A 14,066-nucleotide genomic window follows, 5' to 3' on the forward strand; every position below is an offset into this window, starting at 1 on the left:
TAACAAGTCTGCCTGGTAGAGACAGGCTGGCCCGTGAAGACACCACCTGCTCACAGACATCTGTGTTCCCTGCGTGCCGGGGCAGTGGCGGGGAGGGAACTGGGGACTCTGGGGCTGACACCCCTCCCCCAGGTCATGTGAACATGTAACACACCTCTGGCTCCAACCACCCTTGGGCACCAGCCTAATACATCATGGCACAGCCTTTCAGTCTCACCTCATCAGCCCCTGGGGTCGGCAAGGAGGGCTACTGTCCCCCTAGGCCCGCCCTGTCGGGGGCTCAGAACTCCCTGGAGGGACGGCAGGCAGGTTCCAAGGGCAGAAGGTTGCTACAGACCAGCTGAGTCACTGCTGCCAACAGGGTTTCCAAGGTAACAACCTCCACTGATTTCTGTCCCTCCGTGGAAACACGGGCTGCGGGAAGCCTTGGCAACCGAGTGGTACCCTACTTCCAAGAGCTGCTGCTGTGGCTGGGTGTGTGGAGTCCATCCCCAGAAAGGCCGGGCTCCAAGGGTGACACACTTCTTGGCTTAGCGACAAAGTGGCTACAGGACGCTGCACCCAAACTCCCCAGGATCCCAGGAGAGATGGGATCTGGTCAGAGAGCCAGGCGTCTATAGGAGACCCCGGGGCACTGTCAGCAAATCTGGCCGGCTCCTCTGAGTGAGTGAGGCTGGTGGTGAGCAGGTGCGGCCAGTTCCTCTGGCTCCGGAAGGAGCAAGGGCCCTCAGCACAAGGGGAACCTTTCCTTCCCTGGATAGTCATTTGTCGCTACTGCCACACTGTGTTCTGTTAGGACATTAATTTGTGTGAACTGGTGCAGACGCCTTTGGAAAGCCTGACCATCACTCACTCCCCAACGGACACCTTCGGTCCATGAGGCATTGTCATCACTTCTGTCCTTTGGGCCTCAGTTTCCCCACTGGTTTTGCCATCCATGTGCCCCCAGGGGACAAAGGAGAGATAGGCGCTTCCCAGGGAAATGCCACCTCTCTCCAGAAGGCTTCCGCAGACAGTTCATCCCCCCACGGTGCTCACTTCTCTACCCCTGCCCCCCGCATTCACTTTATGTAACTGCACACCTGGCCCTTATGTTATACCGTGTACTCTCTGAACGTGTATGCATAGTCTCAGTCATGAATGGGTTCATGTCTCTTTTTAACAGTAGAGTGAATAGAAATAATGCTTCTGGGCATTATTCTGGGACCGTATTGTATACAGTGTGTGTGTGTGTGTGTGTGTGTGTGTGTGTGTGTGTGTGTGTGTGTGTGTGTGTGTGTGTGTGTGTGTGTGTGTGTGTGTGTTCCTCACCATTGGGGGACCCAGCAGGACTGGTGACTGGGCTTCCGAAGTGCAAAATGCTCCTCCCTTTCCCATGGCACACAGCAAGCTCCAACTGGCTCCTACCACAGGGCAGATGGGGAACATCGCTTCTGCAGAAAAGCAGCTCCTGAACTTGACCTGCTGAGCAAAGGTCAGCTTTCCTACACTCAGAAGTGTGGAGGGCACAGCCCTGCGCAGCCAAGCAGCTCAGGGGGAAAATGGCCCCAGTGCTGCTGAGTGAGAGGGTTGAGGGCACGGTGAGCGGGTAGACGGGCGTGAGGCAGGGCCAAGGGAGCCCCGTGGCTGCCACTCTGCTTTGCACTATCTCCTCCTAACAGGATGCCTCCACGTTCAAGGGCAACTCCTCTCTCTACTCGAGAAAAACATCCCAAGAGTTTGGACAGAACCCTCACAGGGGCAGGACAGTGGAAAAAGGAGGTATGGGGAGAAGATGGGGTCCCCTGGGAAAGTCTGATGTGAGTGATGGGCCCCTGCCCCCCAAAATATACACGTGCACATAGTTTTACATAAAATTTTAAGGGGATTAAGCCAAGTCAAGGATACTCTTATATCCTTCAGCCTGAGCGCTGGATGGCGTCAGAAGGGCTCAAATCACAGGTCTGCCCCTTGGGCAGGTACTGTGCCTCTCTGAGCTTTGTTTCTCTCATCTCTGAAATAAGGATGCGAGCATCTCCCTCCCAGGTTGTCACGCTTACACTGCACTAAAACCACTGCTGTCAAGAGGAGGGTGACCACTGGGTGTGAGTGGGGTGGGCAGAGTTAGCAGCGGGACAGGTGAGATGCAGGAATGTAGCCCATAATATCAGCTACATTTTAGCTTGAAGTGACAGGGAGACAAGGGTGGGCAGGGAAGGACTGGAAGGAAAAATAAAAGCCATGAGTATAATTAAAAGAAAAGAATGGAAAATAGCGAGTGCTGGCGAGGATGTGGAAAAATCGGATCCCCTGTGTATTGTTGTTGGGAATGTAAAACATTCAGCTGCTGTGGAAAATAGTTTAGCTGCTCCTCATAAAGTTAACACATAGAATTGCCATGTGTGATATTGTGGTTTATAATAAGATATATCTGATTCACCTCCAGTCTTGGCAAAGAGCTCCTAAAATCTTTGGAATTACCTAAGTGGAGAGTGATCAAGGTGTCTTTTGTTATGTTAATGAGGTGAAATTTGGAAAGTCCCTAGGTCACCTGAGGATCAGAGCTGGTTGCCAGGGGAACCAACCCTGTGGTAGAAGGGTATGAACTTTTATCCCCAACCTCAGATTTCCAGGGAGGGGAGAGGGGCTGGAGATTGAATCAATCAACAGTAACCAATGATTTCATCAATTCTGCCTGTGTAGTGAGGCGTGTCTAAAAACCCAGAAGGACGGGGTTTGGCGAGCTTCTGGGCTGGTGAACACGTGGAGATTCAGGGCGAATGGTGCACCCAGAGAGAGCATGGAAGTTCTGCACCTCTTTCCCCATCCTGTGTCCTATGCACCTCTTCCATCTGGCTGTTCCTGAGTTACATCCTTACATGATAAACTGTAATCAAGTAAGTAAAATATTTTCCTGACCTCTGTGAGCTGCTCAGGCAAATTAATCAAACTCCAGGAGAGGTTGTGGGAACCTCTGATTTATAGCCAGTTGATCAGAAGCACAAGTAGCAACCTGGACTTCTACTGGTATCCGGTGCTGTATCCAGGGAGACAGTGTCAGAATTGAATTGAATTACAGGACACCCAGCTAGTGTGGAAGAATTGCTTGTGGATTTGGGGAAAAAAATACACACACATCAGAACTGGTGTCAGAAATTAGCCATGTGACCCAACAACTCCACTCCCAGTCAAAGACCCCGAAAGAATTGAAAACAGAGACTCCAACAAATACTTATACATGAATGTCCATAATAGCATTATTCACGGTAGCCAAAGGATGGGAACAACGCAAATGTCCATCAGCAGACAGATGGATAAACAATGGAATGTTATTGTGAAAAGGGTTGAAGTCCTGATATAAGCTACAGCGTGGATAAGCCTCAGAAATATTATGCCGAGTGAAAGAGGCCCAACACGAAGACCACATATGATTCCATATATATATATATATAGTTCCATACATGTATATATACCTCCAGATATCTATACCTATATATCTATATAGAGATACGTAGATAGGTATAGATAGATATCTCCAGAATAGATAAATTCATAGAAACAGAAAGCAAATTGGTGGTTGCCAGGGGTAGGCATGTGGGGAAATGGGCATAACTGCTTCATGGGTATGGGTTTTATACTGGGGCGTTGAAAATGTTTTGGAACTAGACAGATGTGGTGGTTATGCAACATTATAAATGTACTAAATGCCACAGAGTTGAACACCTTAAAATGGTTCATTTTATGTTATGTGAATTCTACCTCAGTAAAAATTATCTTAGAAGGAAGGAAGGGAGGGAGGGAGGGAGGAAGAAAGGAAGGAAGGAAGAAAAGAAATCATCTGCCTCACACCCCTGTGTGTGACTGGAGTCACATTCCTGTCCGGAGGTCAGCCCAGGCCCTGACACCATCTCTAAAAGGGAAAGTAAACACTGATGCATGAACTAAGGAAAGAGTGAGACGACCGAGTAAAAGCAACCACTACCCCAGTGGCTTTTTTTTTTTTTTTGCGGTACGCGGGCCTCTCACTGCTGTGGCCTCTCCCGTTGCGGAGCACAGGCTCCGGACACGCAGGCTCAGCGGCCATGGCTCACGGGCCCAGCCGCCCCGTGGCATGTGGGATCTTCCCGGACCGGGGCACGAACCCGTGTCCCCTGCATCGGCAGGCAGACGCTCAACCACTGTGCCACCAGGGAAGCCCCCCGGTGGTTCTTAAAGTGGGGCCCCTGGACCAGCAGCATCAGCAGTTCCTGAGAACTTGTGAAAAATGCCAATTCTCAGGCCCCACCCCAGACCTCCTGAATCAGAGACTCTGCGGGTGGACCCAGTGATCCCTCTTCTTATCAAGGCGAGACCCACTGGTCTAGACTGTTGGCAAGCAGGGCCACTGTGAGTGGTCAGGAAGCGGAGCAGGCAGTGTGGCTGGAGGGGGCTGGGCAGTGAAGGGTGGAGGGATTCTGGAGAGAGGCCAGTGAACCTGCAGATCTGAGCCACTGAGCCTCTGGACATCAGCCTGCCCAAGGAAAGGCCCCCCTCTGCCCCGGTATAGCCACAGCTGTCCCTCACCTCACCAGCCCCTATGTGGGAGTTCCCCACTGCCCCTTACCCTTCACGGTCGATGTGTGGCAGGGGCTGCTTGGGCGTGTGTCGGAGCTTCCGGTGGAACTGGGTGAAGTCCAGCTTTTCAGGCTGCAGGTCCCAGGTGGCACCACTAGAGGGCGAGGGAGGGTGAGAAATGTGACAAGCCCAGTTACTGATGGGGAAGAGACACCCCGGCACACCCCAGGCAGGGCATCTCAGAAGGAGGTGGGCAGGAAGAAGGAGTGCCTACTGGCCACAGGCAGGGGTCAGGCAGGGACCCTCACTCAGAATGGAGCCTGAAATGTCGGCTCTGCGCTCACAGACAACAGGGCAAGTGCTTGCGTGGTAGCCTTCCCCTCTCTTCAACCCTGCTGTATGATAATAGATGCCTATAAAACACAAGTGTGGGCCTGATGCTCGCTCTACAGTGGTCCGCCTGAAACACTGGAAAGCCTGGGGAGAGTGTGTCAGTCGGGGAAGCAGGAGGCCAGGTCCCCCAAGTACCAGTCTCGGGAGACCCACAGCACTTCCATGCTGGGCAAGCCTGAGCCAGAGCCAGGGTGAGCCTGGAGCACAGCCAGAGCTGGCCAGCTCCAGGGCCGGGGCAGAGCTGAGCTAAAGGGCCACCACCATCCATGGTCTGAGGTCATCACTCTCCAAAGAAGTGGACACCATGACAGGAGAGCCCATCAGCAAACCCTTCAGGGGCACCATCCCCACATCCTGAGAAAGCCTGGCCAATACCCGCCCTTCCAACTTGGCCCGTCAGGAAGCTTCTAGAGCCTGAAGCACTGACAGTTCTTCCTTTTCTCTGGACCCCTCTCTGCACCCCCCAGCCCCCGCCTTCCATAACCTCTGGTGGGAGGGTGGGGTGTGCAGCCACAGCTGTCCGTCCTCAGCTCTAACACAGCCACGCGCTGTTCCCCCACCGCCATTTTCCTTCCTTCTCTCTCGGACCTCCTTGCTCCGGCCTCATCCTTTCTATTTCACCCTCCTGTCTTTCTCTCCACTTCTTGATCAATGAACTCTCAACAATAACTCCATCCCCAAAGGCCCCTCAGGGCATAAGGACCAGTAAGCTGGGGTCCCAGCCGGAGCCACACACCACAACAAGAGGAAGAGGAGCTCACCTGAAGGAATCAAAGGTGTTGGCAGCCCAGATATCTGTGCCCAGCATGTCCAGAGAGGTGTCTTTGCTGCCATTCTGGAAGAGATGGAGGATGAAAGGGGTGGCATTATTTGCCTGGCCAGGACACGGAACAAGTGGGTGGAAGGCCCAATCCCAGCGAGGGTTGCAGAGGGCCCCCTTCCCTGCTATCCCCCTCGGTTGGTCATCCTGGGCAGCTTGGAGGCTGGAGTGAGCCACTGGAGTGAGTGTCCTGGCTGGTGTACGCAGTACGAGTCAGGGGGACCCCTGGCCTCCCCCAGGCTTGGGCCCTCACTTTGCTGGTGCTTGACAGAGCTGTGTGGTCAAGTACAGGGCAGCCAGGGCTCTGCTGCTCCAGCCCGTGGCTCTCTCCTCAAAACCTCTATACTAGGGAGCTGCCACCACCACTGCCAGCCTGATGGCAGCAGCTTCTCCAGGCAGGGGCTCTGCAGAGCCAGGCACACTGGAAGGTCTGTGTTGGGAGGTTGACTTCCTTTGGAGTTAAGCCCCACAGCCCCACATCAGGTAGCACCAAAGCCCCCATTGACCAACAACTCCAGCGATGGAACTTCTCTAAGTCAGCTAGCTCCGGTCTTCTTCCTCTGTTGTTTCCTACATGATTCATTCCATAGACAGAAAATGCTCTACTTGACCCAGCTTCTCTGCTCTGGCTTCTCTGCCCTTGGCTGATCTCTGCAACAAGTTCTCCAACCCCTATCTTCACTCCTGATGCCACCCATCCCTCACTGTAACTGAGCAGGACCCTATGGCGCCTTCCCAGAACAGACCCTACCCCCTCCCGTGTCCTCTACCTGAAGGAAAACTTCAGCCTCCTAGGCCTTCCCCAAGTTCCAAAGAGTAAATGTAACCAGAGAAATGAGAAAATGCAGAAACAAAGGAAAACAGACAAGCAAGACAAAAATAATAATAGTTTAGCCATTAAACAAAGGCAAGGACATTTAATTCCTCCTCCTGGGCTATAGATAATATTTTGAGCCAGGTTCTTTGAGCTGTTTTGCAGATACTGAAACCCCCACCAGGTGGAAGAAGTTAAGTTAATTGCATACTGACCACAAGCACATAGACCCCAGATGGGTTGGAACCAGAGGTTGGTAATGTTGACTCCTAATTACCTCACCACCAACTAATCAGAAGAATGCCCATGAGCTGATCACATATCCCATAACCCTCCTCCCTCACCCTGTCTTTAAACACCTTTCCCTGAAAGCCTTCGAGGACTTTGGGCCTTTTAGGCACTAAGCTGCCTGGACTCCTTGCTTGGCGCCCTGCAATAAACGCTGCACTTTCCTCCACCACAACCTGGAGTCAGTAGATTGGCTTTACTGTGTGTGGGCAAGCGGACCCAAGTCTGGTTCAGTAACATCATGACCCCCACAGTCTGCTTTTCATCACCACAGTCTTTAAAAACAATACTTCCACCTCCACTGAAGCTGACTGTGTGCGTGCCTTATAACTCAGGACTCCACTCTCAAGTACAAACACAGCCAAAATGTGTACAGACGTTCACCAGTATTACACAGCACAGAAGTACAGAGGAGCACTACTCAGAACAGCTCCAAATTGGAAACCACCCAAATCCTACCAACATTCGACCAAATTAATCGTGGTGTGTTCACATACTGGAATATTACACGACAGTCAGAATAAACTAAAACAACATGTAATGCCATAAATGAATCCCACAAACATAAAGTGGAACAAAAGAATCTAGATATAAGAGTACCGGCTCTATAATTCAATTTTATATAAAGTTCAAAACAGGCAAACTAATCTATGGAGAATTCAGACAGTAACCAGAAGCGGGCCCCAGGAGGGTGCTGGGGGGCTGGTAATGTCTGCTCTTAATCTAGGTGCTGGTTACATAGGTGTATTCAGTTTGTGGAAATCTGTTGAACTGTAGGTGCATGGTATGTACACCTTCTTCTGTGTGTGTTACGACCTTCTGGTTAGATTCCTGGTAGCATTCCCAGTCTTTATTTTTATGATGATCTGTCCCTGGACCTGTCATTCCTCAGATCCACTAGCTCATACACTGGGCAATCTTCCTTTGAGATCTTTCCATAGGCCTGGCCCTGGGCAGACATTGAAGACACAAAAGTGGAGAAGTCACAGGTTATGCCTGCAAAGAATGGTATGGGATGACACACACGTAATAAATAATTACAATACAGTGTGAAATGTGCACTGATTCAAGGTGCCACAGTACGACCAAAGCACAGGCAAATTTCCTGAGAAGTAGGGAAGGACTCCCCCAGAGTAGGGATTCATGGTGATCACAAGAGCGGAGGGAAAAGGAGGGAAGTGGTCATCTGGGGAAAAGGGCCGGTATGTGGAAAGGGGCCCTGGCAGGATACAATAAGGCATTCTGGGTAACTTTAAGGCCTCCTGGGTTTACACAGGGAGCCCGGCAGCTTGTCAAGGTGCCCCCAGGTGGGCAAGTCAGTGGTTTTCAACATCACCCACTCTCAGTCCTGGTCAGGGGCCTACTAGGGGCCTCACAAGTGCTCCTCAGTGATGGTCATGGGTTGAATTGTGTCGTCACCACCCCTCCCCGATCCCCGCCAGCACCATTATCCATACGCTGACGTCCTAACCCCCAGTCCCTCAGAATGTGTTTGGTAACAGGCTCATTGCAGATGTAATCAGTTAAGATGAGAGTGGGCCCTAACCCACCATAACCGGTCTCTTTATAAAAAGAGGAAATTTGGACACAGTGACAGATGCACACAGAGGGAGAATGCCAGGTGAAGAATGGAGTTATGCTGCCACAAGCAAGGAACGTCCAGAAGCTGGGAGAGAGGCCTGGACAGATCCTGTCCTAGCTCCTTCACAGGGAGCATGGCTCTGCAGACACCTTGCTTTCAGTCTTTTGGCCTCCAGAACTATGAGATGACGATCCATTTCTGTTGTTCTAAGTCACCTAGTTCGTGGCCAAACGTCCTAAATCAAGCAGCCCTAGCAAACTGGTAACGGTGATCAACCAACCATCACCTCCACAAAGCCCTTGTGAGGGCAGTCCATCACGTCCCCACTCCCCACAGCCAGCAGACAACCCCCTGTGACCTTCTCATGTCCTTCAGCCACATGAAGCACCAGAGGGCCCCACCTCCTGCAAACAGACAAGCTCAGACCCAGGCTGGCTCAGCTAGTCTCTGATCTCCCCACACCACCTCCCCAGAGACGGCCCAGGAAGAGTCCCACCTGCTGTCCTCCCTGTGCCCCCCCAGCTGGAGACCACGGCCAACATCACCCCAGAGCCTGCCGAGCAGAGCTCACATGGACACTGGTGAAAAGAGAAAAGGCATGAGGATGTATGTGTGTGTTTAGATTCTGCACTTACTGAGCGCCGCCCACATACAAGGCACTGAGAACCCGGCTAGAAATAACCCCGAACGAGGCTCAGCAACCTGCCTCTCCCTCCCCCAGCGACCGGAGACACTCGGCGCCTTGGCGATGAAGCCCCATGACTTGGGGGTTTGGTTTTGTTTTTAGTTCTCGTTTTCTTCAGGTCGGCAGAGGCGGCCAGCAAGGTCTTCTTACTCACTGCGTCCTACTCTGCGCATCCCGACTCACCAATCCCTCAAGGTGGAAACCAACCTACTTCCCAGAGAGAGAGCGCTTTGAGGGTAGTTTCCGGCTTCTAATCGGTCTGAAGGCAAAGGAACACAAACTGGCCAGTAGAAAGGTTGAGGCCCAGCCTCCCAGCAGAAGGGGCCCAAGTGCTCAGACCCTCACAGACACCAGGCAGGAGATGAGGAGGGGGTGGGGAGAGGAGGGGAGCATTCAGGGGAGGCTGAGGGAACACAGGGCTAGTGGGAGAGAGGGGCACCCAGAGTGTGACCTGGGATGAGTCGTGTAACCTGCCTGGGCTGCATCCATACACTGAGGACTGGGCCCTCCCTCTGGCACCACCAGCCTGAAGCCTTGGGTCACTCAGGCTCTAAGTGGCTGGGAACTTTCTCACGATGCCCTGAGACCTCCCACAATCCTCCTGTGAATCAACCACAGTCACTCGGGGCCAGAAGCTTCTCCATGTGGCGCCACCTGTGCGCACCTGGGTCTTCCCCACACCTGTCCAGTCCCGCTTCCCCATAATCCCTTTCACTATTGACCGTGACGTCTCGTCTCGGCCTTGCTCCTCTCCTGCTCCCTCCAGACGTGCCCCATCCTTCAGCGCTTGGCTCCAGAAAACCCCTCTGACCTCCCAAACTGCAGTCACCTCCCTCTGTCCTGAACTTAGCACCCGCGTGGGTGACCTGTGGCCGCAGAGCCCACTGGCGGCAGTTCTCACTCCGTCTTACCGTCCCTCTCTCCTGCTCCAGGGCGTGGACCTGGGATGGCAGGGACCTCTCCAGGTGCCCCAGCGCTCTATGTTCAGCGCCCAGGAAGTGTCTGCTGAGTTGACAGACACTTCAAGAGACCTTCACTGTCTTCCTTAAACACGTTGCCATAATGAGCCATGTGACCTCAGCGAAGTTACTTCACCAATTTGGACTTCAGATTCTTCATATTTAAATCAAGAGATCTCCGAAAGTGAAGTGCTATATCCTGTAGATGGGTTTCTTCTGACTGGCATGTGTGCTGCCACCGCACCCTCTCTCACCAGGGGCAGACATCACTAATCAATTATGGCACAATTTACAATCTTCTAGGATCAGCCCCTCCTTCCCTTCCTTCTTTGAGTTGTCTCATCACCCTACCCATCCCAACTCCTGGTGCCCTGCTTGCTTCAAATGCCACTTTGAAATTGCAGGTGGCTAGAGCGACTCACTTTCTATCTAGGAGACGGGCCCCCACCCTCCTGAGATGTTAAGTGGCTTGTTCACAACATCCTTCCCAGGCCTCAAAGATGATTACCAATAGGTACAGCATTTTAAAATGACTTCTAAAGCAAAGGTCAAAAAAAAAAAATCAAACAAACTAAACCTTGCTTCCAAAGCACACGTCTGAGACCTCACCTAGAGTGAAGTTCACTTCCTCCTTCAGGATAGTAATATGAAGTCTCTCCCTAATCCCTGACCCTTTAAATACACAACTCACTCTGGCACTTACAAATTCAGCTTACGTGGAGTGGACCATTGCTTAGTCATCACTCTCTTAGACCCATAAGGATGTTAATCTCCCCAAGTAAGTTTTTTTTTCCAAAAAATTTTTATTGTGGTAAAATGCACATAACATAGAATTTACCATCTTAACCATTTTAAGCACAGTTCAGTGGTACTAAATATATTTACAATATTGTGTAACCATCACTACCATCCATTCCCATAACTCCTTTCATCTTGTAACACTGAAAGCGTATACCCATTAAATACCAACTCCCCATTTCTGCTCCTCCAGGCCCTGGCAACCACTATCCTATCTTCTGTCTCTAGGATTTTGACAACTCTCAGTACTTCATACAAGTGGAATCACACAGTATTTGTCTTTTTGTGACTGGCTTACTTCACTTGGCATAAGGTCCTCAAGGTTCATCCATGACCCCATTAGACTTTAAGCTCCTGGACCACAGCTGCTTTCTGTTCTTGTGTCCCCAAAGTGGTCAAGCCAGGCACACAGTAGGTCCACCTCAGATGCCTGCCAACTGATTAGAGACTCTACCCTGAGAGATAGAGGCCCTGCTGCCTCTGTGCCTGAAAGACTGATTCCCAGATTAGGATGTCAAGATGGATTCACCAACCTAGGATTTGAGGCCCCTGAAGAGCGAGGAATGCAGGATGGAGAGAGAGAAAACAACCATGAAAAAAGGACGGGAAGGTCACAGCTAAACCCAGGACTGCAAGCACCTCACAGGGACGAGCACAGTTCACCTTAAAAAGAGCTCAAGAGCAGTGCGAGTGCACATAAGTCTCCCTCCTGGTCCGGGGGCTGGAGTCTTGGCCACCACCCCTCATAGCAGCGGGGGGAGGCCATCTACTCTCTGCCCTGTGCTGTGGGCAGAGGGCCCTATGCAGAGAGAACCACAGCTGAGGGAGGTGCCTGGGCATCTCAAGCTCAGGCCCCAGCCTCTTCTGAAGCAGCATCCCTGGCAGGGGACCCACCAGCCTCAGGGACTCTGGGGGTCCAGGGACAAGGCCCCACTGGCTGATGAGTGGGAAAGAGTGACAGAGCAGCAGTTGCTGGAGGGGATGGCCCAGGCATTTGCAGCAGGAGATACTCTGTAAAGGGAGCCCCCACCACCACCTCCCTGCATGCGCAGATCAACCTCGAGGAGCTGGTACCATCTCCGATCGGAGGTGAGAAGCATTTTTTCAGTACTTCATAGTTTATAGACCCTCTCCACACATTTTTCCTCATTGAAGCCCTACAACTCTCACCCATCCTCGCAGGAGCCCAGAGAACTTGTTCCTGAGCCGATGGAGATAACCTGAACCCTATTTTAAATGCTGGAAAACTCCAAAACCACTGCAGTTCCCAGCAAGCACCTGGCTACTCAACCCTCCCCCCATCACCCTCCCATCAGCTCAACCTCTGGTTCCGGTGACAGCATCCCTCAGCCGGCGGAAGCCTCTGCTCTCACCCCTCCATCTCCACAGGGTAGGTCTCATTACTCCTCATGAGCACCTACCTCCTGCCTCCACTCCCTCCCCCACACACCGTGGCTCTGATTCTCGGAGCTTAGGAACAGAAGTGCTAGGATGAGCCCCTCACAGACCGAGGGGCTGCAGCCCACACTCTGCACAGTCCTGGGGAAAGAATATGTGCACAGCCTCCCTGGAGGAGGCGACAGCACTGGGCAAGAATCAGGACCCTCGGGCCGCTGACCAGGATGTGGCTGAGGGCTGTGGGCAAGCCTGTGGCCTCTCTTGTTGCATGTAGTAGGAGGGCGAGCCCCACCACGGCCAGTGCTGTAACGGGGAGGGGGAAAGCGTCTGCAGAAGTCCACAGTGAAAATCCTGGTCACAGAGATGACTTACTTATCGTTGCTCCATCTGACGAGATGACTGCAGCACATAACAAGAATCTGGACACCTCCTTAGAGTTTGTGGCAATGGGATGTGACCGGCATATAATCACTACATGTAACCTTTTACCAACAGGGGCTGGAGAAGGGGCCTAGCTCTTGGAAACAAAATCTGTGTCCTTCAAGTTTCAGCCCAGAGAGGGAAGACCCTCACCTGCAGAGCCTTCCTTTCTGTCCCTTGTTGAAGCCGAGGTGGTGACCCAGGCGATGCCCAGAGGGGCCAGGACTCACCGGCAGGGTGACTGCTGCCACTGAACTGACAGCCAGGAACCTAACAGCTTCTCACGTTCATCCCCAGCGCCCGCCGGCCCTGGGCTGACGGCACCCAGGCGACCCTGGGGCCAGCTGCCACGTTGACGCACGTCCAGCCAAAGCCCCTGAAGCCATAAAGTGCCTGGATGCTCCCCGCTTCTTGAGTTCTGGACGCCAGCCCTCAAACCTTGCAACCCCTAACACACACACAGGCAGAGCCTATGGTGGCGGGAGCGTGGCCGTTCTGCGCGCTGCTACAGGGGCCTCGGCATCCTCCCTGGCACACTGGCAAAGCTGTGTTGGAATGCGGCTCAGACACCGTCTGTGAAGGGGCTCTGGGGCCACCCCACGCTGCTGAACGTACAAGATTACATTCCTCTTTGGGCCGCTGTGATCTTCCTGGACTCGGAGAAAAGAAATCTCCTTTCCACCCACTCCGAGTCCTTCTCTCTGATGGGATCAGCTCAAGAGCCTTCCTCCCTGTGGCTCTGCTGTTTCCTCATCAGCTGGTGCCCCCCAAGCCCACGGCACATCCGGCACATACCCCAGGGGTTGATTCCCTTCCTGATCTACTGTGTGCTCCAAGTGGTGTTCTAGAAACACTAACCCGCTGGCTCACAGGTGTCCGTGTGCGTCGGAATCATCCAGGGAAGGGACTGAAAATGGTTTAGGTTTAGGGCAGGTGGAGCGGTGCATGGAACACGCTTTTGGAAACAGTGGATATTAAAAAGTTTTGTGGGGGACAAAAAGTTTAAGAAGGCTCCTCGGTCAAATATTTGGGACACACAGAGTTAAAAGAGTTGTTAAATAAATACTTTATTGCAGAACTTCTCAGTGCCTTTATTGGTCTTAGATGGATGCTGACTCTTCAAGTAGGTGGCAGCACACTATGCAGCTTTTCCCAAACTCCTCTGGCCAGAAACCCACCCCACTCTTCCTTTTCACTCCACACAGCATCCTGCAGGACAATGGTTCCCCCACTGGGAAACAGACATCTTCAACTATCTGTTAACTCTCTTCCCCCATTAGTCTGCCATCCCCTCAACTGCAGTAGCCCTGGCTTCACTTTTCTGTTGTGTCCCCCTGCCTCCTCACCCCCACCACCTTCCTTGTCTTGGGATGCAG

At 52.5% G+C, this 14,066-nt stretch overlaps 1 protein-coding gene across 10 annotated transcripts in view; it reads right to left on the reverse strand.

Moving 5' to 3' along the window:
- Positions 1 to 14,066, reverse strand: part of CTIF (cap binding complex dependent translation initiation factor) — a 304,577-nt gene that overhangs the window by 189,385 nt on the left and 101,126 nt on the right. For all 10 annotated transcript variants that reach the window (XM_060170359.1, XM_060170358.1, XM_060170351.1 and 7 more), the window contains 2 exons: positions 5,688 to 5,761; positions 4,583 to 4,687 (listed from right to left, as the gene is read on the reverse strand). In XM_060170359.1, coding sequence (XP_060026342.1) covers positions 4,583 to 4,687; positions 5,688 to 5,761 — 179 coding nt within the window. The remainder of the gene's footprint in view (positions 1 to 4,582; positions 4,688 to 5,687; positions 5,762 to 14,066) is intronic.

This window comes from Lagenorhynchus albirostris, chromosome 14 (genome assembly GCF_949774975.1).
Source record: "Lagenorhynchus albirostris chromosome 14, mLagAlb1.1, whole genome shotgun sequence".
Lineage (NCBI taxonomy): Eukaryota > Metazoa > Chordata > Mammalia > Artiodactyla > Delphinidae > Lagenorhynchus > Lagenorhynchus albirostris.